This window comes from Rissa tridactyla, chromosome 4 (genome assembly GCF_028500815.1).
Source record: "Rissa tridactyla isolate bRisTri1 chromosome 4, bRisTri1.patW.cur.20221130, whole genome shotgun sequence".
Classification (NCBI taxonomy): domain Eukaryota; kingdom Metazoa; phylum Chordata; class Aves; order Charadriiformes; family Laridae; genus Rissa; species Rissa tridactyla.
In genome coordinates this window covers 44,294,516-44,320,389 of record NC_071469.1, presented here as the reverse complement: position 1 = coordinate 44,320,389, position 25,874 = coordinate 44,294,516, and the positions used below count along the sequence as shown (strand labels likewise).

Sequence of the window (25,874 nt, the reverse complement as noted above, 5' to 3'; positions counted from 1 at the left end):
CTGTTTTAAAAACCCAGACATACAGGCAAATGGGGCAAAATGTGAATTATTGAGATAGAAATATATATTTTACAGCACTAATAAGATTTGTTATCACTCTAACCATTCGCTCCAGTTTCAAAGTTTAGTTTTTATAGTTAGTTAGCATAGGCACACTAGAATTATTGGATCTATGATCCTGTATGTACTCCTAAGCATCCAATTCACGTGCTCTGATTGTAAGAACAAAGTAAGAGAATTACGAGGTGAGAAAATGACCAAAAAATTAGAAATTTTCTGTTTACCATAAAATAAGATTTTTTTGTTTCCAGTTTAAAGTCTAACCTGAAGGTTCTTTCTTTGTCCATCTATTGTCCACCAGGACTTCCAAGCAGGAAATTTCACGAGACTGTAGCAGGGATGAACAATGAGAGAATTAAGTGTCCAAAACATGCCATATCTGAACCACTTCACTGCTACCTATCTCTGGACACCTGGGTGCCTGGGGTCTGGAAGACTGCCCACCCTGTGCTTGTTAGGGTAATAAGAGAAAGATCTTGGCACTCTGAAGATGTTCCAGATTTCCACTGAAAGAAAAAATGGCTGTGGTGCTGTGGTCCACCCATGGAGATGAGGCTTGGGAGGGAGGGGAATAGCAAGGGAGGAAATGGAAGTGTGTTGAGACCTCCAGAGGGTAGACTGAGGGGTCAGCCAAATCACAGGGCTGTCCTCACAGCCCTGCTTTGGTGAAGTTGGACACCTCCTCTAAATAGTGAGTTAGGGGCAGTCAAGAAAGCAACTTCCGTGTCATCCTATGGAGGTGGGAAAAACAGGATGGCCATGAGGGGCGCCCAAGAGAAGTCCCCAGAGGGAAGGACACAGAGGCAGTAAATCAATGAAAGAGCACTTCAGGCTTTTTCAAGAGGCTTGCTATCAGCTGGTGGTGGTGGACAGGTCTCTGGGTATCCTCAATGACTGTGTTCACTCTTTCCTAATACATCCTCCCACAGGGAGCAGCATAACAGCATGGTTGCCAGTGTTTGGCCCCTCGTCTCCCTCCCCTTCAGCCCTGCCTGCAGCGAGCTGTGGGGGCACCTGGCAGATTCACCACTCCCATCGCTAGCATGAGAATTAACATAGAAGAGAAATAATTTAAAATTACCACTAGTACACCATTAGTGACAAGCTTTTCAGGAGGGACTGGACTGAAAGAGAGGGGAAAAAAATGCAATCAGAATGAATATGACCTAAATATGTCCTTAAATTAATGTCAAGGAATAACACTTTCCTTAAAGGTTGCCTTGTTGAGCATAGTCTCAAATATGTCACTGATTTTCAGTTTTGGGAGACATCTGAAACGTGTCTTCCTTATTTTTTTAATGATAATGGTAAACAATAGTAGTAATAAGCACAGTGGCTGCAGTTCTTACTATCCTTCTCTGTCTTCCAGCAAATAATGGGATAAATTAGTATCCAGGATGATTCTTGGTAGATTTTAGCCAATATGCAACTAACTTGATAAATACCAGCTGTTGCTGTGATGTTGAGCATTTTAAGCTTTATTATACTTAACGATAGTATGTGTTTAACTGCTTATTTTTGCAAAGTACAGTTCTTGGGTCCTGTATGGGTTTTACTCACATGCTCTCTGATGCAAACTCAACCTCCAGTGACTCTTGTGTCTGTAAAAGATTAATTCATTATAAGCACTTGAATTAATTTTCTTTCTCACTGGCTATGGCTGTCTAGGATTATTCTGGCTCCTGAAATGGCTCTTAAAATCAAATTTCCCTCCTGCTCTAGGGTATGCTCAGCTGAGTGAAAGCAACCGAGTTAGAGGGATTTTGGAAAGTATTCTCCCTCCTTTGTTAACCATCAGTCCCCAGGCTCACTGCACTCGTGCATTTGGTGGTGAGGCAGAGTAAAATGGTCACACAGGCAATCCCCAGTTCTGTGCCTGCAAGAACTGTTGGCTTAAAACTGTTTAAAGCCTGATTTTTTATGGGTAATATGGGTTTAAAGCCTGATTTTTTATGGGTAATTATTGTAAGACTGATACTGTTGTCTAGCAGAAGGAATTCTCCGTTCTTCTGATCAAAAGGACTGCTATATCATGGACAATACAATGACCAGTCACCAGACAAGTTAATATAGACTGCCTGCTGGTATCACCATAGACCTGAACACCAATACGTATCCTATAAGAAAAGTCAGTGAAAAAGAGCATATCTATAAAAGTATCTAAATTGGACACCCGTATCCCATGCTAAAGTCATCATGTATACATTCGGGCACACTGAAGTAATGAGATAGTTACAGCAATTTGCCATCAACGGGTTTTAGCACCTCAGCATGGATCTTTGTGTTATTTTCAGTTATACACAAAAGAATTACAGGGCAGAGCATCAGTTTTTAAGTGAATACTCCAACGTCTGTACCTGAATTTGCCCAAACTCACAAGTGCTGGTCCCAGGAAAAGAAATTCTAACGGAGAAACTTCGTGTAATGGCAATGAAGTCATTTACCTCCAACAAAACCTATTTGAGCAACAGAATAAAGAAAGAGAAGGCGGGGGGGGGGGGGGGCAGGGAGAAGAAAGGAAAAAATAAAGGGAACTCTGGCATCAGAAAAACCCTGTTAAGGGATTTGAGGAGCTAGTAAAAACCTTCAGAATTATGTCCAAGGTAGGGAGGTAAACATTTCCCACTTTGATGGAAGGTGTTTCAAAGCATACACGAAGTGCAAACCAATAGGAAATAAACCCTCCCACCTACAATTGCTTAGCAGGAAGTTATTTAGGAGGTAATACCAAAAATGTATTTCCTTCCTGTGGCCAAGGCAGTTTTATTCCTCACCTTTGGATTTAGCTGAAAAGTCAAGCGAACAGTTTCTCCAAGCTGGATTTTAGCAACATCAAAGAGGACGGTGAAGAGGAGGTCATCTTTAGTGATTGCATTTTCATCGTAGATTTTCAGCTCAAGAATATTCTGTGAACAGAGGCTTAGTAACATCTTTGTCTTGAGACCTTATGGAGGCACAAGATGATGTGCTCAGCATGTTAAGGAAGACGGAGAAAGGAAGGGGAGAAGTGAGGGAGCATGCACAACCTTTTCATCCACACAGAGCTAAAGAAAGATATTCTGAACCTAACATAGTTGGGTTTATTGCCGATTTTCCCCTGTGGAGTAATTTAAATGACAAAGGCTAGTAGAATCATTGAATATGTAGCTCCCATATTGAAAAACACGTCTGACCTCTGATTTGGTTTGAGGTTACCGCTTTTTCATGAATTGTAGAAAATCATCTAGTGGTTAGAACTTTATTGCTATTGGTGAAAAAAAATTAAATCTTTGGATATAATCAGTGATTAAAATACGCTAAGGAAGCACTATCTAACTACTGTATGTTTGCATAATTATATCCTGTAAATTATTAAACATACCACATGGAAATAATTGCCATGGAATCTACAGAAACTGATATGTTTTTGTTAAACTGGTGACAAAATGCACAGAAAGCAGCAGAACGAAGGCCTATTTTGATTGAATTATATCCTACACCTCTCAATCTCCTCTTCCTTCCTCCCACTGCACAGATCTCCTCCTCTCCCTCCTCTGTCACCTGCCTGTTTGGATGGACAGGAGGGGTAACAGCCCCTGCTCTGCCTGGTTGGTAGCTGCACGTGGGCTGGCTCAGAGGTGCCTCCCAGAATGCCAAGCAAATTAACATTAATGGCTGTTTTCTCAGTGGGGAAATAATTCAGGCCTCTCTCCATATATTGAGCAGATCATTTTCATGTAAATTACAGGGACCTCCTATCTCAGAGATTCTCACTTATCCATGAGAGTTAACTGTTAACAGAGAAACTTGCTAAGAAGTCTGATGCTTATTAAAGACACACAAAGAGGCACGTGGTCTTACACACAAACACGTGCACAAAAAAGAGTGAGCACATGATATTTGATGCCTTAAAAGTTCATAATGAATCACAGGAAGGTCCATAACTAAATCTGATAAGTGACTGAATATACAAATATATCGAAAGGAAGATGATCCAGAATTCAAATATTCAATTTTGACATCTACCATTTCTGTAAGAAATCAGCAAGTGAGAGATAGCATTCTGTAGTGTGTGAACTTGAGTTTGCGGTTTGCTGTCAGAAGACACAAAGGCTGCTGCCCTTTAAGGCCATATATGTAAATGCATCACACTGTGCTTCAGACATAAAATCAATTCTGTGTGGGGCTGACAGGGTCAGCAGTGGGTTCCTGCCCGCCAACACTTGCTAAAAGAAACATGCCAACAAGAGACAGAGAGAAGCAGCCACAGCAGCTTGGCTTACAGGCCAGCCGTAAATAGCCTGTGAAGGATTATGGAAGATGATGGAGGGGATATGCTTAAAAGCAATAGCTTGCAGGTTGTAGAAGGCAGGCTTCACTGAAGAGCAGATCAGTTTTCCTAGCTGTGATACTACAACAGACTGTCCCTATTTGGCAAAAATGGCTGACATTCTCTTAGTGACCGACTGATTTGAAGTCCCTCAGTTACTCTCAGCTAGCCAGAAGGGGCATGCACAAGGTGCTGGCTGGTTAAGGGAGATCCCCAGCTGCACTCTGGGATGCTGTGTGGGAAGCAGCCGGTGCTCTCTGGGCAGTTCACCATCTCTATCTGCTCCTGACAGAGGATATGAGAGCAGCATCGCTGGGGTGGCCCTCCTGCAGCCAGGGGAGCACCACCCTCAGCACCAGCCAGGAAGATCTTCTTTGACGACTGTGCTCTGTCAGACATTCGTCAAAACAAATGTCCTTCGGTAAACGCTCGCGTTCCTGATGGGAACCAGCCCAACATACTCAAAGATGTTGTTCTCTTCTACAGTGATAGTGTATTACATGACTTTTACCGAGCTCTGACTCCCGTGATTTAGGAAGATGAATACCTCAATGATGCACGAGATGGGTGAGAAGAAAATAATCAGGCCAGCAGACTCTGGCTCTGCTCAGAGTGTAATGAGCAGAGCGATTGCAGCGTATGCAGGAAAACCTGTGAGAGCCTAAACTTAGTCTGTTGAGCCCAGACAGCAATGAGGCAGCAGTGACAGACATACCACAGCACTTTGGTTGTCCCAGATCCCCAGGATAGATTTTGAGCAGCCCACACTGAAACCACAGTGACCACCACAGTGCTGCCGTTGCCACACACAGAAAATGATTGGAGATAATGCCACATGTCTTGTCTCCTGCAGCAAACTTACTGCAAAGTGAACATAAGGTGTTCCTAACTACTACTCCATGAAGGACTAGTTCAAGTAGCTTCCTGTGGCCAAGATATTTTTTTCAGCTGTTACGTGTGGTATTGCAGTTTTGAAAGATCTGTCAGCCACAAACCATTGCAAGGAGCAGGTGTTCTGGTGCAAGAGTTGCAGATCTGTGGGTGTTTGTTCCTATGCTGCAATGTCTGTCCCTTGCCTCTGTGGAAGGAAGCCTGAGAACTTATATCATGGGCAACTTGTGCAAAGGGAAGAGGGATTGTTCACTGGAGACCCTGTGGTGTAGCAACACTTTGAGCTGTTCTGAATGCTCTTTTGTAGGAGTTTATTGATGCTGAAGAGAGCCAGGTGACTGGCCTGATGATTTGGCACTTGGCAAAAGTGCTCTTGTCCTGCTCTACCACCAGCACTGGGACAAGAAGGGTGCAAGTTGTAAAGCAGAGTTTGATTGCCCCATGTGAAGTAAGCTTGGCGTACTTGGCCTATCACTAATCTTTGTGGACTACTAGACTCTGATGTTGATGCTGGTTTTTTGGAGGGAGTGGATAACTTGCAAATCTTCTTAAACTCTAACATTTATCATTATGGTTAAAGCTCACCTGGTTATCTTTTGCAAAATTTAACTGTTGTTTTGTGATTTATTTTTTATTGCAAGTCATTCTAAAGGAACAGTAAAAAAGTACAGCACTGTGATGCTTCCACTACTTAGCTCATACATGTCTTTTATGCTGTTCAATTTACTCTGAAATTCCCACCTTTACTCTTGAAAATCAGTGATTTAAAAAAAAAAAAAAAGAAAAAAGTGAAAAGTGATAGAACATTATATGAATAGCTGTGAAATATCTTGGCTATCCTCTATATATTAGAAAATAAAATTTAATTTTGCTGCTGCATGCTACTCCACATCCCCTTACCCATATCCTTGCAGCCTCTCATGCATATTTATTTTTATGGTACCCTTCATACCAATCACACAATGAGATCTCTGCCCCAAAAGAAAAATAAATGCACTCTGCATCTTACTTTTACTTGGCTCTGGATCCTGAAGCAAAATGTTTCATTCCACACTGGATCTTTGCAGTTCTTGACAGTTTTGGTCCGGACAGTCTCAGGGGAAGCAGTAGGCAAGGAAAGGCTCACATAGCAATCAGTTTGACTAACTGCATTTGAAAAGACATATTGTAACTAACAAATTATTATAAATATAATAGAACATAGCCTTATAGCACTGTATAGACAGCAACCTGCAAAAAGGAGATATCGTTTCTATTACTTTTCTTAGAGGTCCTTATTCATTAGCCCTCACTACTATTTATTCCCTCCTGCAGGTGGGAGCTCTGGTCATTAACAGAGATTCAAAGAAGCTACTGCAATAAAGGCAGCTGGTAAGAAAAAAGTACGCAGAGCTAGTTTTACTTAACAAAACCCATTATTGTCATGTCCCCCGTTTGTTGCAAATCAACATATTTCTGCAATGGAAAAGAAAAAGTTTTACATTTTCAAGAGAACTTTTTAAAAGGGTAAAATACTTATTTAACTCTTTGAGCATTTAGACAGGGGTCTAACTTTGTCCTTTGCTCTTGAGAGGGGAACAGAAGAGCTAAAGAGGTCTGGGTATGAAGGATCTTCCCCTCTGGTCTGCCGCCCCCACATAGCTGTACGCCAGCCCACGTAAGGAGCCAACTCTGTCACCCAACATCTGATCACATTCCTCCACCACCAACAAATATGCAAAAATAGCAATGCACTTCTATCTTACTGATTTAAACTCTGAGCCTTGATAGCAAAGAAACCTCTGGTTTCTTAGAAAGGTGTTACTTTAATGTAGGTTTGAATACATGGTTGCACGGTTATGTGCAAGTATGGCATTAAACGTACAAATATGGCATTAAACATACACAATACACAGAGGCTGCTTTGGGGTGGGCTCTCAGGAACCTCCCCCAGCTCCAGGCTGGGGCAAAGTGCCTGCCAACCGGGTGAGCAGAGCTATGCCAGGCACCTCTGCAGGGTGTTGACAAGTTGTCTCTTGGGGATTGCCAGAGGTTTCTGATGAGATGCAGGTTGCTTACTTGTATGTCTGTGCAGCTAACTTTCCTTTTGCATGCTAACCTGATCGATGTAGAGTATTTGGTGGTTAGCATTCTCTTTGATACTGCTAAAAAGATAATGGGTTTTTTAGGAGGGAGCAGGGCTGGGCATCTGCTCCTAAGTGCGTAAAAGAGCTGATGTCTCATGAACTTGTAGTGACCAACTGAGACCCTGAAAAGACAGTGAAGAGGGGTGGGACTCGGTCTCTCTACACTGTTGTTCACCCTTTTGAGCCCTCCCATTTGGAGCAAATCTGCTGTTCTTCAGTCCTGTAAACTCTTTGCACTTATTTTTAGACAATGGATTTTTTTTTTTGCCTACTGTGCAACTACAGATATCTCTCGTGTCTCCAGCTCTAAGAACTTGTTTTGTAATCACAGTAACAGGTCAGATTTGGGTGCAATAACAGCCAGTTTGGTACTGTGGGATACATGCTGAGAGGCAGCATGACCAGGTGGATAACCTGCTGGACAAGATCTCATGACATGTTGGCTCCAGTCCCAGCTCTGCTCCAGGCTGCTAAGTCACTCTGGGCAATTGCTCCCATTTAAATTTATCTTACTTCTCTATCTACATTTCCCCATCAATAAACAGTGATAAAGATCCTTTCCTCTTTTGTAATTTGCTTTGACATCCCATGATTAAAAACATTATACAAAAAAATAGCTTCTGTTATTAATATTTCCACATGACCCACAAGAAGAGAGTCCCTTATCAGTAATTAAGTTATTCTTTCTCTACCAGCCTCTTGGTTCTCATTCCATACTTTCTTTAAACTTGTGGTGTAACCCATGTGGCAATGAATAGGTGTTGCTTAAAGTAATTTGTGCAATCAGATTATGTATGATTTATATTTCAAGTCTTCTGATACTGTCTGAACATGAAACATCTTCCAGTTTTTCAGCATACATTTGATAGTTTCCCCATTACTGTCCGTAGCTGGGAAGAAATGACTTTAACATCACAAGTACAGATGTCTATAACTCTTGTAAGTAGTATTAGGATATTTTTAGACTTATTACTCCAATTTTAAAATGCAGAATATGTGCAATGTACCTGTAGATAACAATTTATTGGTAAAGGAGGTGAAAAAATAATTTCTTTAGCTCTCTCCCTGACAATATTTTCTACAATTCTTCCACTGATTTTTAATATTTGAAAAAAGATAACATTAACTTAGCATAGTTACTCCCTTGGATGGTGCCAGAGAAGGAGGTGAGAGTGAGAATAACTGTTTCTTCAGCAACCGCATCTGTCAGTTATGGACTACTGACATATGTGTTTTAGAGAATTTTTTCATTTATGGTATAGAATATCTCTTTGTTGTACATACTAGCTATGAATCCTGATTTAGAAGACAGGCATTCCATATTTTCAGAGTATCAAAGAAGCGCTAAACTTTTGACTTATAATCTTGTATCTACATAGAGCTCTGTCGGGATCTCTGTTAAGTCCTTCATCCTCTCTGAACACAATGGACCTACAGCCAACTTGAGAAGTTAGTTCAGTCTTTAGTAAGGCTGTTCACTCTTAATAAGAGCAAAACCAAAGTCCCACAACCTGATGATCCACATGTAACATCAACTCAGTTAGAAACCAGCAAGACCTCAGTCTCAGCATAACCCAAGACAAGAATGCAGGTAGAGACAAAGATATTTGAATCTGAAAACAGGCGATTACAGCCAGGCCAGTGCATGAAGATTAACAATATATGCCCCAGAACTATAATGTTGCAGGACTTATCTGATAATTTATATATACAAAACAGATTTAGATAAATTTTGGACCAGATCCCAAACACACAATGTTCAATGTAAGTGCAGGTGATGAGATTTAGCACTGAGATCTCTTTGCGTACACTCCCAGCCCTAGACAGAAACAAGTGGATGCTCAGCGTCTTCCATGTTGCAGTTCTCTTCCACTCTTTTCCTCCCTCCACCATAAAAGGCTTTAACTGTTACCAGCTACTAAAATTAAACATGTCCTGATTGTAGAGGATTGCCTTAGACAGTTTGGCATATGAGAAAGAGCAGAAAGAATTGAGTTTGCTAACTCAATAACAAGAACCATCAGAGAGTGTCAAATAACATAGTAATAGTTATTTCTGTAATGTCCAAACGATTGACACAAAGAGGACAACGATCTGTTGCTCTGTGCAACCAGAAGGTAATAAACAAAGATAAATATTAGAAAAACTGTTCCAGCTCTGAGAGAGTTAGCTCTAGCAAGAGAGATTTCATAAATTTTCCAGGTAACTCATTTCAGATGGTATTAGTACCCAGACACGTATCAAAGAGTGGCAGACAAGGTAAACTTGATCCTGCTTCAGGAGAAGAGGTGAACCTACAAGGTGTCATATGGAATTCCTGCCATGTGATGCCCATGTTTATGCTGGAAGACAGTAAACAGGATAATCATGTCACGTCAATTATATTGCGTGGAAACCAATTAACCAGTTTCCCTGCCAGCCTTTACTGTCAGGGAAGGAAGCGATAGGACATCCCTATACAGTACACCAGCCCAAGAGATCAATTCCCAGATATGTGTGTGCTGTCTCCAAAACAACTCCAGACCTTCTTTGACGCGTATAAAGGAAGACTGTAAGTTCATTGGAAAAGTTGCCACCTCTTCTTTCCAAACATGTATGTGTCAAAGTAACAAGGCCTAAATCCATACCTAGAGCCTCCGTGTACCATCCCACTGTAATTGTCAAAAGGAAACAATACAAAAGCAACAGAATGTAATGCAGAGAAGCCCACAGACAGCTGTGCTACAACTTCTTGCATCCGCCCCAACTTCTCCATGAAGCAACAGGGGACAAATTATATTCCCTACGTGGCATTTTGTGTACATGTAGCTGTTCTTGCAAGATTTGTACATGCTAACAGAGGCACAGATGTCACTAGATCACCCTTACATATGCTCTCTTTTGGCAAAGTGGGACTAGAAATCATGTATTTCCACAGGTACATCCATTTTTAGACCTTTCGTAAACATTGCCACTATTTCACTGTTCCTACTTTGAGTGTCAGCCAGTAGGAACCAAAAAGTGGTATATTTTTGGCCAAGAGGCATTATTAAGAGGTTAGACTTCCTTTGTTCCACCTCAGACCCTCTTGCAGTGATATGTGGTACAATCTCAAATCTATCACTGGAATATATTTTTTGAAGGTTCTTTCATTTCCATTTAAAAATAAACTAGCTGAAAATTACGTCTTGGCCAGACATCAACACTGTTAATGCAGACACAGGGGCAGTTAGAACTGCTGTGCATCTGAAGAAACCATTACTAGAGGGAAACATCACGGAAACAGACTTGGAAACAAGCTGCAAGCAGTACACAGGAGTACCTGGGATTTCAAAGGAAATGGGAGTGGGAACAAAATCAACACCTGAAGCAGCCGAACCAACAAATCAGCAATCACAAATTTTCTTCCTTCAGAAAGTGTTCCAAGAATGTTATTCACTCAGTAAGGGAATAGAAACAAAAATGGTTTTAATGTTTAGCTAAAACTATTTCTTTTTCCTTAAACATCATTATTTTGACTCAGAAATGCCTCTGTCATGCTTTATAAAAACATGTAGTTATGGTACTTTTTCTAGTACTCTTCTCCAGGATTTTTCTGAAAAAGCAGGAACGAGGCATCATAGGAGATGTAATTTGTGCAGGAACTGAGACTAAGCTGCAGCACCGACAGTGCACCGCAGCAGTAGTTCTGATTTGAACTTTTCAGTTGAGACTTAGAGTTTTGAAACAAAACTTTGCTACTGAATAAATAAACTTTACAGCAGGGACACTTCTCCTAGATATCTTTTCTTTCAAGTAAGATTTGGTACCAAATGGGAAGCTACCAAAAAGTTGTAGCTCAATATAACAGTGAGGACAAGGTCAGCTGACTGGCATGAGGGGTTCTCATTTCACTGCATTTAAGGTGTCTGAAAACCAGAAAATATTTGCAATTATGATGAATGAGGTTAAAAATATCCCAAAGTCTCACTTGCAGGAAGCAGCTAGTACTGATAATCTGTAAGAGTTTATTGTAGATTCTGTACACAGAACTAAAAATAGATACCTGTAGAAGTACTTTGTTTTTTATGGTGAGGGTGGAAGAGTTATGCCTAAGGAAACAGCATGGAACTAATAAGGCACATCATTATAACTAAGTAAGAAAAGTAGGGTGCAATAAGTCACTTCATTCCCTTGCAGGTTCGTTTGCAGCAGCCAATATAAAGGTAAAAATGTCAATTATTTAATTTGGTAAGAAAGATTCCGTAACATACTGGCACAACTCGCTAGAAGCAAGAGTCTTTATACCACGACACAAATGGGTCTTCGTGTCCCTGAGAATTAAGCCCAAAGTCTGTAAATGTCAGTCACCATTTTGTGAACTTAATTTTGGACCTACAGGGCATAACACACAGGTGAAGATTACAGTTTGATTGTTTTGGTTTATTTGTTAAGGAAAGAGTTCGTTCAGCCTGGATTAACAGTTTACGTTGCAGCAATTGCTCATCCTGACATAAATACTATGACTTAGATGCGTTGCCAACACGTGCTTTGCTTTTGGCAGCTGAGTCTTCACATTTTATACGCCTTTTCTACAAAGATGTCACCATCGGTTTCTTTCACATCAAAGTAAACCAGAGATAAACACACAGTCTCCAGAGGCTACAACTAATCCTATTTTCACGGTGAAATTAAATGAGCTCATATTCTGGCTGGAGTCCTCCAGGACTCCCAGCTGATGTAACAGTCTACAGCAACTTTCCTGCGAGTAAGAATGAATGAAAGCGTTAAGAATAGATATATCTGATTCACAAGGAACATTTCTATCCAAGACCCCTTTTGTTTAGTTTTCATTCTTGAACTGAAAGGGAACTCTTTAAAAAAGGATAGACAAGATTGGTCCTGAACAAATAGGAAAAGATGAAAACCTTTGCCAGACAGACATTCAAAAAGATTGCCAATTTAATAGCAGAATGCAATGCAAGCACCAGAACCAATATTTGTGTGTGAATCTTACTTTTAACTTTCAATGCCTACTACTGCAGCACTATTTTATTGGCTCTGGTTGAGAACACAGTCATAAAAGTACCTGGGGAGAAGCCATAGTCTCACACGGACACTCTCACGTGTCTTTTCAACGATGCAGACTATCACAGCCATGCTAAATACTGCCTCCCTACTTTACATTGGCCTCCCACATAATAGCAAATCACATATGGGTTCTTGGTCCTCATCTACAAGGTAAACAATGTCCTTGGTTCAGCAAAAAGTTTGCCTGAAGCTCCTCTCTGGAGACCATCGCTGATAAACGCCCTCAAGCCCTGTGAATCTCACCTGTGGGCAAGGCTTTCCCTGGCACTGCTCTGAGTCTTCAGAATAAACCTCCACAGGGACCAAGACATACCACAGGCCTTATTACATGGTGCTTTTAGTGTGCAGCTCACCTCAGCAGCACTATCTAGACATGTCTGAAATCACTAAGAGAGCACAGATGCATAAAACAAAACAGGTCCCTGCTCAGACGGTATTGGAAAGAAAGAATCGTTGATTACAGATATCAGTCACTCCGTGTAATGCATACTTGGATGAACTGCAGATGAAATCAGAACAACCAGGACAGAACTAGAACAGATTCTGCAGGTTCTTTAATGGTGTATAAGAAAATCTATTGGGAATCAATGAACAAAAATGCATTTAAAGGTATTTTCTGCAATAGAATACCAAAGATGAGAAGTTGTCCTTCTTCTCATCAAAGGAATACCTCAAAAATCCTGAAGCAAGTCCTGCAATAAGTAAAGGTCTGTATCAGTTTTCATATTCTTTATGAACTTCTTTGAAGGTCCCACATAACCACTAATATCCCTGTAAACACAGATCTGCTGATATTCAAATTGTGGTTGCTGTTCAGTGTCAAGCAAAGTATACTTTGGTTTTAAACTCAATACATCAATATGCAATAGTCAGCAAGATATGATTCTATGATTCTATATACAGTAAAAGATGGTCCTTATCAAGGATGATCAAAACCACCAAGGTACAATAACTTTTAAGAAGATGCAGGAGACTGCAAGCATGGGAAAAGGCAGTGTTCAATTTAGTTTCATAAGTGGTAAGAAAGTGTTACACAGCTCAGTCCAAAGAAATTGGCAAATATAGAAAGCTATTCAGAAATCAAAGCACGTACTTCATTGTCATTATCTTTTGACAACTGCTGAATCTGCTTACATATGTTCAAAAGAAACTGCATGCTAGTCTTGTGCTACCTGTGCTATTTATTAGCACAGCAGTTCATGAAACATGTCTAAGCTCTTGCAGAAACATCCATCGGTCGGCTGGAATTTTCCAAGTGCAAACTAGAATGTCATGTCCTGAGCAGAGTCTGCCACTGCCTTTTAACCCTGTAAGCCAAATGGCAGAGGAGGAATGAAGAGTCATGAGTCACTGCATGGGCCTGTGTCCTCTCACAGCACCGTGTGGTTCTGCCACCATCACCTACTCTATTCCAACCTCTTTTCTCCGCCCACGCTTCTCCCTTGTTCATTTCCATTGCCTCCACCCTTTTCAAGCCTGTTTTAAAACAGGTTTTGACATTTTATAAAATTATAAAGTGTTTTAAAACCTGTTTCAACCACTTGTTGAGTAGAAGCCCCCTCTAAACAAGAGGATAATGAATTCTACTAGGAACATGTAGTACCATCACAGAAGGCTTTAAAGATCGCGCCTGTTCAGCGAAGGACAACAGCCACAGTACCACCTGTGCTGCTATGGTATTAGAGCACAGTAGCTGGTCTCACATTTGCCTTTGAGACAGAGAAAATCCTAACAGTTATCTAAGGTTGTTTACTCCTTTTACGAATCCTTCAGCCGGTAATCAGTTCATTCTCCTAATGCCCCTTATGGAGCCCCTAATGCCCTTGCTGCATTCCTTGCTTTAGATATGAGGAACTGAGGTTTTGAGGAAACTCATCTTCTCCAAGAGTCTCAAGGAAATCCTGGGGGAACATTGCACAAAATACCTTTAACCACCAGAGCAGCTTTCTGTTCTTGCACACAGAAGTGCAGAGAAGCCAGAATGGCTGACAGAAGATGCATGTGTACCTACATGCAAACCATTGATACCTAGCAGTAGAGATGCAATCATTTCAATAACTGTAAGGAGGTGCCCTGACCAAGATCCCTAAACAAATAACATATTAATGAACTCCTTGATTATAGGTAGCATTGTCCTTTTTAGTGGCATCTTATGATACTATGAAGGCACAGCACAGGCTTTTCGCCTCCACGCTTCTTACTATGTATATAATACAATTGCATACAGTACAATACACACTACACTATATACAATACAGGCCATCGTGGCTTTTCTGCCAACAATAAGTTAAAGACTTGAGAAAGGGAAAAACCTTGAAATAATCTCTTAGACTAGAGAACACAAAATGGGTGATCTGAGGGAAACTAGGGTGTGGCATGTGTTTAGATGATAGCAATGAACTGAGGAAGGGTGGGAGCAGAGATGGGTAACACGAGTGGATAAAACCAAACAGAAGATTGAATGGAAAAGAGCAGAGGTTGTTAAGAAGTGCAACTGTGAAGCTGATTTACATTATATTAATTGAGATATTCCATTAATTTGTTATTCATATTATTAACTGTGGTTATGACTTTGTTATTATAAACATCAGTCAGGACCAAGGCTCCATTTTGACAAGTACCTTACTAGGTATGCAATTAGCTCTTCATCTTGATCTAACCCACTTACAATTACAGTAAGAAAAGCCCTGCTTCAGGATATGACATCACAGGGAGGAGCTTCTGGTGATTAACAATTGTTTTATAACTGTTTGTTTCAGTTTCTTAACCAGTGAGGAAATCCTTGTTTACAGGTCTTGTTGCAACTTGGCAGCTACCCACGTAACTAATTCTCTGTCCTTGTGCGGATTCCTATTGCCGAGCATTTGTCCTGGGCCTCTTTCAGGTTTTTCTCTCCATTAATGCAAACACAGCCTGTCTGAGCAGCCAGTGGCACCAGGAACTTAGATGAGATGCCTTGCAAAGACACCAGTGCACTTTTTCCAAAGGACCATGTCCCAGGATTTCTCTCAACCATGGCAAAACTCAGTGACCACATCCATGTTGACAGTGAAGCGATTTCACCCTGAAAGGTGAAATCCAGAGGGCTGGATTACCTATGCTATGAGGACAGGCTGAGTTGGGTTGTTCAGCCTGGAGAAGAGAAGGCTCCGGGGAGACCTTATAGCATCCTTACAGTACCTGAAGGGGGCCTACAGGAAAGCTGGGGAGGGACTCTTTATCAGGGAATGGAGTGATAGGAGGAGGGGTAACGGTTTCAAGCTGAAAGAGGGTAGATTTAGATTGGATATTAGGAAGCAATTCTTTACTGTGAGGATGGTGAGGCACTGGAACAGGTTGCCCAGAGAAGTTGTAGATGCCCCGTCCCTAGAAGTGTTCAAGGCCAGGCTGGACGGGGCTTTGAGCAGCCTGGTCTAGTGGGAGGTGTCCCTGCCCATGGCAGGGGGGTTGGAACTAGATGACCTTTAAGGTCCCTTCCAACCCGAACCATTCTATGATTCTGTAAAAGCAAACATGCCGTTAGGGCTGGCCAGCCAGCCCAGGCAGCTGCCTGCTGGCACTGCCCATGCCACCTGCCTGCACTTACTGCTGCCACCCCCTCACATTGGTGCTACAGTCAGTGGGACAGGCAAGAACAAGCACACGCAGCTTGTTGTGTGTGTGTCTTCAATCAGTCCTTTCCACACACAATAGTTTCCTTTGGAGAACATGGCAACAAAAGGGAAACGGTGGTGTTACACAGGATTTAGGTGATATAAGGAAAAACACTAGTAATACTGCCTTCCAAATTTTAAATCAATGGGTAGTGTATTGGGAGTTCGCTATGAAATTATGTAGCAACAGATTTAACAAGACCCAGATTTAATAGTATAGTTAAAGACAAGCTTAAGGCTTTATTTAATGAGCCTTGTCGTATCAAAGAAAAAAAAAAAAAGTAGCTGTAGGCCATTCCAAAAAAAAGTTTTCTGGAGCTTGGGACTTTACTAAATACAAAGTATGGGAAGCCAATATTTTTAAACACATTTTTTGTCTCCTGAAGCGAATATTTCTGTGAAACACCAGTATGTAGAAAATGTTACTTTATATCTCGCTCGTAGCCCGTGAAACAAACAGGTTTCTCTCCCATTAGGTGTCAATTTGCAGTGTAGAAGGCATTTATTTCCCCTCCTGGAAAACCCGTGAACCCTGCCACTGAGAAAAGGGCTGCGCTAGACCAGATTTGCCAGCTGTGCGAGGCAGCCCGTGCCCCGCTGTGACTGCAGCGGCAGTCTCTGGGAACAGCCAGTGCCGGATGCGCTCCGGCGGGACTGCGCACAGCGAGGCAGCCCTGGGCAGCCACACTGAAAAGAAGATCCACTTCGGGGAATTTACACAGCGTGGATCTAGTTCTTGTTATAATTGGCACACGGAGGGTGAAATGCAGTGGTACTTGGCCAGCAGAAAAGGCTCTCGAGAAAGAAACTCTCCCATGGTTAAAGAGTAGAAATGCAGAGACCTGCATAAAGGTGGCTTCAAGGGGCCTTCGAAGGCTTATATGAAGAAATAGGTGAGGGCACTTGAAGATGAAAGCTATGTCCTCTTCCAGTGACCTTGACTGGTGGACCAGCCCTTGAAAAGCAAGAGTTTTGCAACAACCAATCCTTTCCCACATGTGGGAAACCTTCTGAAAAATCAGTCTCCACTACTTCAGCTGACAGGGAAAGTAAGGGAAGATCATGGGAAGTCACTGGATGGCAGAAAAAAAAAATCAAGGCCTTTCAGCAGAGAAGGCAAAAATGATTTTTGCTACTGCAAGGATGAGGCATTCAGATTACAGCAAAGGTTTTTGTGACACAAAAACCAGAGGCTGGACAAAGACTGTTGTTGATGTATAGAGTTTATGTAGGTGCAAGGGTAGACTGAAGGTGTCGCGGCATTCATAGAAAAACTGTGTTTGGCCTGGGAAGTTACCAACTCTGAAGTGATCAAAGGCTGGGAGACGACAACGCACTATATACTTTCACTCTACTCTCACACTCCTCCCCAGGCACCTTGGCCTTTGGCCACTCTCAAACACGAGGCAGGAGAGAACTGTGATCTGATCCAGCGCAGCCATTCGTGTGTCCCTGAGCACCGCAATGGGGGTGCAGGAATGTGGAGAGCCCAGGCACCTCAGCTTGTGACTCTTGCTCCCAATGGTGCCAATGGCTCCATATTTTGCCGGTGCCTCAAGCTGGCACAGTTGGATGATCAATGTTTAGACTATGGGCTATTAAACACTCCTCTCCAAAATCGCCACGTGCTTTCCTATACAGTTACAGAGAAACAGCACCATCCAGTCAGTGAATCCAGATTTTGCAGAAATTGTGGATGCATTTATAAAGCTTTGTGACAGCTACAAAGTTTTCGCAGTTTTAAAGCAAGGGACAGCTTCAGTCATGCAGCTGTTAATGATAAGTTTTCTGCCATTTTTGGAATAAATACAAGGGGGCAGTTGTCTCTGTGTAAGAGCTAATCCTAACTAATATGCAGAAAAGGCCTCTTCAGGCCAGCCAGAAGAGAACCAGTTTTTTTCAAGTAGGCATTTCTGCTGCCCATGCAAGGCAAAGAGGAGAAAAAAAGAAATGTCCATAACTATTTAATTAGCAATATAAGTATACGGACCACCCCAGAGGATAACATCCTGAAACGAGGCCTTGTGTTTTCCTATGGCACTGAGAAAAAGCATTTGGGTTCCTGTCCAGTGCAAAGTGAGCTGAAAGATATCAAAGTAAAAAGCTTTTGTGCCCTCCAAGTGCCAAGCATTTTAGGTATGGCAATTAAATGCAAACGCTACTTTTGACTCGCAGGCAGATCTTTGAGTCATGGACCTCATGAACCACAGATTTATTGGGAGAGTGGGGCAGGGAAAAGCATGCTTTGGTGCTTGTCCTGCCCAAAAGCATTTATTATAGGCCAGTTCTGGGGACATACTGTCAATCCAGATGAGATTTTGGAGTGGTCTGGTGTCACTATTCTTATAACTTTTGACAGGGAAAATTTAGCCAAAGTCAAATGTGCCCAGAAATTGCAACAGCTGTGTCTTGGGAATGATATGTACTGCTCAGATCGCAGTTGCCTAATAACATACATAATGTAGTAGCAATCTTTCTGATTCATGAGTAAGCCTTATTCCTATCAGATTTCAACACACATTACTAGCCTAATTCTTGTTATTATGCTCACACCATATACAAATACAATCTTCTGTCTGACACAAAGGGAAAAGGTCAGGAGATCATGATTATAGATGATTGCCACAGCTATCCCATAATAAAAAACCAAGTCCTATATTATATGGCATGTGCAAGATCTAAAGATGCATGGGTACTGTGGGCTGCGTGTAGCAGTCCCTCTGCGCAGAGGACACTTTAGCTGTGCAGTGCCACAGCTGAAGAAGAGCATCTTTGAAAGGCAGTCTTCCAAAAACCACAGCTTGGTCTAATCAGACTCTTGACTCCAACAAAGCGCCGACGGCTCTTGCAGTTTGAACTATTTCTGTGACATCTTTCAACTCCCTGTCCTCATCTCTGCCTCTCATGACATCTTTAAATGGTACGGAAATAGTGATTAAAACAAATAAATGCGGGTGGGAAATATAATCTTCTCCTAAAATATATTTTGAGCCAAACATATTTCAAGTATTTTAAAAATATTTGAATAAATAGAGGAATTACGTGACAAATATATTCCCACAAAAAATATTGAAAAAAATATTAAAATTCCTTTTGAGCAAAGACTAATTCTGGGAAAGTAAATACCTACAGAAATACAGATAAGCAGGCCTAACTAGTTATCTTTACTTTGTACTTAACTCGTTGCTCCATTCAAGTCACTCTATTCATGCATAATTAAATGCATAGTTTAGGATTCCCTGATTTCCTTTCAAAGTCTCCACTTGTCTCACTGCCCATAAATGCACTTCAGCCTAAACCACTCTGAACTTGGTATAGACTACAAAGTCAACTTTGCTGTACATGCCAATACCCCTCTCTTCCATGACAGTTTTTGAACAAGTGCCTTTGGATCTCTTCCTCTGAGGACTTCTCTCATTGTTTAGGTGTTAAAACCTCTTTGCACAACATTTTTGTCAAGAGTGGAAGGGCTGCCCCGTAAAGGTTCCTACTACACTCTCACACTCATTTTCTAATTCAGTTTAATGCTTTTTAACAGACTTATTTCTTGTGATGTGTACTGCACCACTTGGCATGACTCCACTAACAAAATTAAGTGTTCTGAGAGATCATACAGATATGGTTCAGATAAAATCTAACCGGCTCTCTGCTGTGCCATGGGTGACTTGCTCCCGATTCTCAAACAGAAAATTATATTTGGTGCTCTGTTGCATTATATAGAAAGGCAACTGGGGTGGGAAATGAACAAGGATGCTCTTCTCAGACCCTGGCACCTAGGATTGCTTCTTCTGGCTCTCACCAGCAAAGACGACCTACCTCCACATCTGGCTTTGGAAGTAAATCTCCAGTGATATAGCTTCATACCTGCAATCAGGTAGTCAAACTTCTGCTCAAAATGAAGATACAGGCTAAAGACTAATAAAAGATAAAGAGCTAAGACAGGTAGCTATGGATTTCTGGAAGTTCTTTGGTCCTTGAAAATGTAAAATCATTCTAAAATGCTGAGAAAGAAATAAACATCTCTGATTTTAAGGCCGGAGACAGATATTTGGTTACCAACTCTGTAGGTGGTTATCTTGATGCTATTGGCTGTCAGGGCAACTTAGGCATTCCCTTGGAGTAGTATCATTTATGCCAGAAAACAGCTCAGCCGAGATTAAAAAGACAGAGAGGGAACTCAACCATCTTTTCATTCTTCCCTGAAGATGTGCTGTTGTCAAGAAAAGGCAACATTTCTGTGCTAGGCTTAACAGCAGAAAAGCAAGAACTGAATAGTAATCTCTACAGATGGAGGCAAATACTTTTGCTGAGTTTACTTGGTCCTACTTAATACGCAAAGGTTCTTATTTACTTCCTTTCCATTGCATTCCTGCCTTTTTCTTTCTCTCTGAGGCAGATATTTGAGTCCACCTTCAGCTTGCTTTCTCCTACTTGAGTATCTGATGAGATTTTTCTCTCTTCACTTCCACCCATTCCACCAAGTCCCCAGAAACTTTTCAATGATACTGGTTTTGCCTTGAAAATCTGGTATTTCAAATACATTTCAGTAAACATTTGAGAGAAAAAAAAAAAAAAAGTTGTTTGGCAATAAAATACATAATGCTCCTCTATTTTTTTTTTTTTTTTTTTTTTTTTTAAGCAAAAAGGAATTTAGAGGTGCCTGTATTATTTCTGCTGCCTGCAAAATCAGACAGGTACGCACAATGATACCAAAGCTCCCATGTTACCCCACAGGCTCTGGCAGCCACTCAACATCAGTGCTGGCATTTTTGTCAGGAAGCAGAGGGGCAGCCTGCATTTCAGTGCATCAAAAACTGCAGCTGAGAATTAACAGCCGAATTTGTTCAGCAAAACTGGCTCTGAAGCTGGTTAGCAGTTAAGATGCTTTACAGTACACCACAGCAGACCTTTGGTATTTCCGTTAATAGTAACATTCTATAAATGGAAAGATATTGTTTATACAAAACTGTATTCTAAGAATAGCCCAAATTCAAATATGCATCAATATTTGAAACCATGGTGACACTTCATACACAGATACAAGTTACAGCACTTGCTTATATTCTCTGCTTTCAGAACCAAACTACTGGGAACTGCAAGGAAAGACTGTGATACTCACACAGATCTGCCTTTCTCAGATTTCTCATTCTTACAATTTTCACAGAGAGTGAGTAGCACGGGCATTCTTCACTCTGCAGAAAAATGTCAGTTATTACCTGCATAAATATCAAGTTGTTTATGCTTCATAAAACATGCCCTCCCATAAGCGCGTGTTGCAATTTTCAGAGTGGTGCAGCAAAACTGGAATATTATTTACTTGCACTGCTTTGGAAGTTAAAACCACATCTATGTAGAGTTAGAAAAAGAGTCAGAAAAAGAGGAAATATTCCTCTGTGTATATACGTCGTTTATGGAAGGAATAACAGTAAAATGGATAACACAGTAAAATGGTTTTAAATAAAATTAATGCTTGCATTACATGACAGGACATTTTAATTTAAAAGAAATCTTTATCAACAATTAAGCTGGAAATATAAGCTAGCAAAGAGTGAGTGTGCATGAGAAGCACCTCCATCAAACATTTGTAGACAAATACATAATAAGTTTAACTCTCTTGAATAGCTGAAATTTCACATGGAAAGCAGATATTTTCTTCAGATAATTTTATTCAGTAAAAATTCCAACTTTCCATTTAAAATTTTTATCAGGAACTTTTCCCAGAATCAGCGAAGTGCGAATACATGAAAGGTTGTGAGGTGTTCAACTATTGTGGTCAGGAAGAGGAGAATGAATGAAGTACAAAGAACTGCTAGGAAACAGAAACAATCCATGATAAAACGTGTAATCATGATACTGTAGACTTCAACATCTTAGCTATGTTCAAAAGCATCATGACCCCAGAGAAAAATGAAAATGTTCAGTGAGTGAGGCACCACTCAGGTTCTGAGGCAGCAGAACCTATATGAAAGAAAACAGCTTAGGAAGAGATGTTAATGAAACTTCCCAACTCAAACCAGATGCTAGACATTTGAAAAAAGGGTCATTAGCCGAAATGTCAAGCACAGAAGGAAAGACAAATAACTAGACACAGCCCAAACAAATTATTAATTCTTGCAGATTTTAGTATCTGAAACTCTGGATATTGCTTCACTGTAAATTGTTACCTAATCCCTTTCCCACTATCTGCTAGCAAAATTACTCCATTCAATTCCTTCAGGGAGATTATGTCACTTCTTTTCCAGTTAGGTGTTGACCCTGCTGAGGAGTTGGATACAGACCCCCCTATCACTCTTGAATTATGGTAAGCCAATCTTGGTCTGTATTTTATGTCTCGCTCCGAAACAGAAGGGCATGTTTTATTGTCTTCTGTCTGGATTCACATTCTGGATGAAATAATTCTCCTGCCCCCCACCCCGACCCCGTCACCAAGAAGCCTCTACTTTTACTCTTTCTCATGAGGCTGTTTCAGTGATTAAGGGCAAGAAGAAGAGCAGAGATGACAGTCCTGTTCCTTGTTTTGTACAGATATTTTCCACACAAAGACCATTGCCAGACTCTGTTCATTTTTCTCCTCACCTTTCAAAAGGATGAACCTGTAAATCCTTAGTGTTTCTTTAACTAGTTTGGTTAGACATTCATGCTTTTTATTTGTTAAGCCATGAGGACCCCACATTTGAGGTCTCCAAGCATCAATGCACACTTATGTTAACACACATCCACGTTACAGAGAGAAGCTCTGTAACCTCTGTTTTACAACCAGGGAAGCAGGGCACAGATTGATTAAATAACTTGCTTACAGTCAAATAGCAGGTCAATTTCAGAGCTGAGGACGGAGTATGTTGACTCCCTGCAGTCAACTCCCTGTTGACTGCCCTAAAACAGGCAGTTTTAGGGCTTTCCTTCCTCGTTATGTTCCACAAAAAGAAGTAATAATAAAAAAAATATTTGTAGCGATTGTGGACAAAGGCAGATCAAGAATTTTTGTGTGTCAGTCATGCACAAATATCAAACTAGGACCATTTTCTTTGTGTCCATGATTTACCACTGGTTTTAGTCAGTGACCTTCCTGTGTACATCACTACCAGGAGGCTGCTAGCACAGCTCCCTGGGCACAGCGTGTGACTATACTCGTAGCTGGCAGATGCTGCACTGTGGAAGAGCCCAACTTGCATAATGTTTGCGTCAAATCACAGATTCAGCCCAAATCCACAGCAAGCTCCCGTGAAGCACCTCAGACTGCTTCTCAGCCTCCATGTGAATAACTCACACCCTCATGGAGTGGCTGAACTTCCCTCCACTACCAGAAGTGCCTCCGCAGGGCAGCCAGTATCAGCAAAACTATCAGTCACTCTGACATAAACACACACATAGATGAATTTGGACTAACAGCTCCCAAGTCCTCTTCTAGGCACCACGATCCCAATCACAAACCCGCCTCAGGTTCATCAACCCATCTCAGCTTCTAATGAATTAAGGCCTGAATTTTCACACTCTTACCTCACGAGCACTCCAGTATGATCCCATCGTGCTCCCAGCTGCATACAAGTCAGATAGGAATGTCACTTCACTGTTATAGGCAACAGCTGGCAGTGGCTCACAAAGTACCTCTGCAAACTTTAAGGAGGCACCTGCTGAGGAGCAAGTGGTTAATCCATGCCCCACCTTCCTCATTGCCTGAAAGGGAAAGTATGAAGGGAGAAGGGGAGGGAATTTGCTGAGCTTATTTGTTAGCTAAACACCAGAGGTGTGTTTCTGGGAAGGCTGTACACACCAAGGTACTAAGAGTTATTAGCAATTCAAGATAAGGGAGTGATAACGCACAGCACTTATTCATGGATCCATATGACCTGGCAGCCTAAGCAATGCACAAATCAGAGAAGATAATAGCAGCTACATGTAGGCTGGAGGAAAACAGAGCTCTACAGCACCCCAGTCGACAACCAAAAGTATTGTGGATGAAATAACTTTAAAAGATCTTCTATTTCAACAAAATGTTATTTGTTTTCCTTTTCTTGGAAGTAGAGGGTGTGGAATTGCTTGCTAGTATATGTTTCCCCAGTTTCATTTATATATTTGTCAGGTGGATATGCGTTTTCCTGCTTTTCAGAACAAACGCAAAACTTCTGAATAAACCAAGACAGTGTCTTCAAATTATGATAAAAAAAATGAGAGCAAACTTTTCCATTTTCTGGCAGAAAATTGTGCAGCAGCAGATACACAGGTGAATAGCCCTTGCCCAGGTCCAGCTAATATGCCCAGATGCCTGATATAAAATGACGACTTGAAAACTACAGGAAGTGATACTATACTCTCACAGTACTCACAACCTGTCCCCTTCTACACACACATCATGAAAACACACAATAAAGAGAGCCAGTTCAGGCCTTACAGCTTTTCACTGCATGAAAATTACTTCAGTCATCAACGACTTTAGGATTAGAAATCTACCCTTCATACCTTTCAAATTAAAAAGACGTGAAATTACATAAGATAACATTCCATTAACATTACATCCGGCAAAAAAAGACCTTCAATCAGACAAGCAGCCTTAGCTATTTATCCCAAAACTGAGAAAATTGATCTGAAATTGGCTAAACCTGAACTGTTTTGTTAGCTCCTGCAGTGTCTGAACTGATGTTGCCTGAGCCATTCCCCTGAGAAATTCTGACCCGGGGATGAAGACTATGGAAGTTGATGTCTTCCCACGGATTAAAAAAAACAAAACAAAACAAAACAAACAAACAAACAAAAAAACCCCAAAACCACACACACAAAAAAACCCCAACCCTCAAAAAACACAACAACTCTAACCAACACTGTGGAATGTCCAGCTGGGGTAGAGAAGGATGTAGGGAGTGACTATCTCACCCCAAAACAGCTGAGAAATAACTACTTCTTGAATAACTCAAGGAAAGAAAAAGGGAGGACCAATCTCTACCCATCTATGACCTCTCCTACCCAAGCATGGAGCTAGAGGGAGTCCATCCCAGACACTGGCTGTCAAGTACCTCTGCTAGAAGAGGACCTAGTAGTAGCCCCAGCATGGGCATGTGGGACAAGCATCTAATGTGAACGTGTAGTAAATGGAGAATGCAGTAAACCAAAACACCGTGCCAGTGTCTGAGAAACTACTATTTCTGGTTTTGTTCAGGTTATCTGAGATTTTAGGGTGCATCGCAAATTCTGACAAGGGGCATACAGAAGATGGAGCAGGCTGTAGTCCTCAGAGAACTGCTTCCCTTTTCTCAAGAATGTGTTTTTTCTCAAGAATATATGTTTTCTGACCAGTCTGAAGCTGCTAAAATCAGGAAGGAGGAGGTGCTCACCATTTGCTATCAAAAAGTCCACAGGCAAAGTCAAGCAGAGTGTCTAATCCCGACAAAAAAAAAAATCCCCAATGAAGGCCAACAGCTGAAAAGTGGAACTGAAACAGAGTACCTCAGGGAGCCCACAGACTTTGTGAAGCTGAGGCAATACCCAGATCTCTTTGCAATAACAGGAGGACTGTGACAAATATGTTGATGTTGATGACACCCTCCCTGGTGGGCTTTAAGGATTCAGTCATGATGCCCGTTTTGACAGTTTGAGTACCTTATTTTGAGTATATCAGTGGGTTCTCAGATAAAACTGTGTACAGGATTTTAGAAGGTAAGTTTGAAATTTTCTATGTAACTTATTGGGAAATTTGTGGAGAGAAAAGTCTCTTCTATAACTCTTGCCTACTTCTTTTAGGCCAGGCTACTCAAGGAGGTGAGGGACTCCTCTAAGTCTCATCCTGGCTGGCCT

At 41.3% G+C, this 25,874-nt stretch overlaps 1 protein-coding gene across 1 annotated transcript in view; it reads right to left on the bottom strand.

Moving 5' to 3' along the window:
* The window catches only part of LOC128909339 (cytosolic phospholipase A2 epsilon-like), a 43,043-nt gene extending 19,431 nt beyond the window's left edge, over positions 1–23,612 (bottom strand). The window contains exons 1-7 of the mRNA XM_054200894.1: positions 23,586–23,612; positions 21,208–21,280; positions 6,270–6,406; positions 2,835–2,966; positions 1,621–1,661; positions 1,142–1,184; positions 325–388 (exon numbers count right to left, since the gene is read on the bottom strand). Coding sequence (XP_054056869.1) covers positions 325–388; positions 1,142–1,184; positions 1,621–1,661; positions 2,835–2,966; positions 6,270–6,406; positions 21,208–21,280; positions 23,586–23,612 — 517 coding nt within the window. The remainder of the gene's footprint in view (positions 1–324; positions 389–1,141; positions 1,185–1,620; positions 1,662–2,834; positions 2,967–6,269; positions 6,407–21,207; positions 21,281–23,585) is intronic.
* Positions 23,613–25,874: the final 2,262 nt, after the last annotated feature.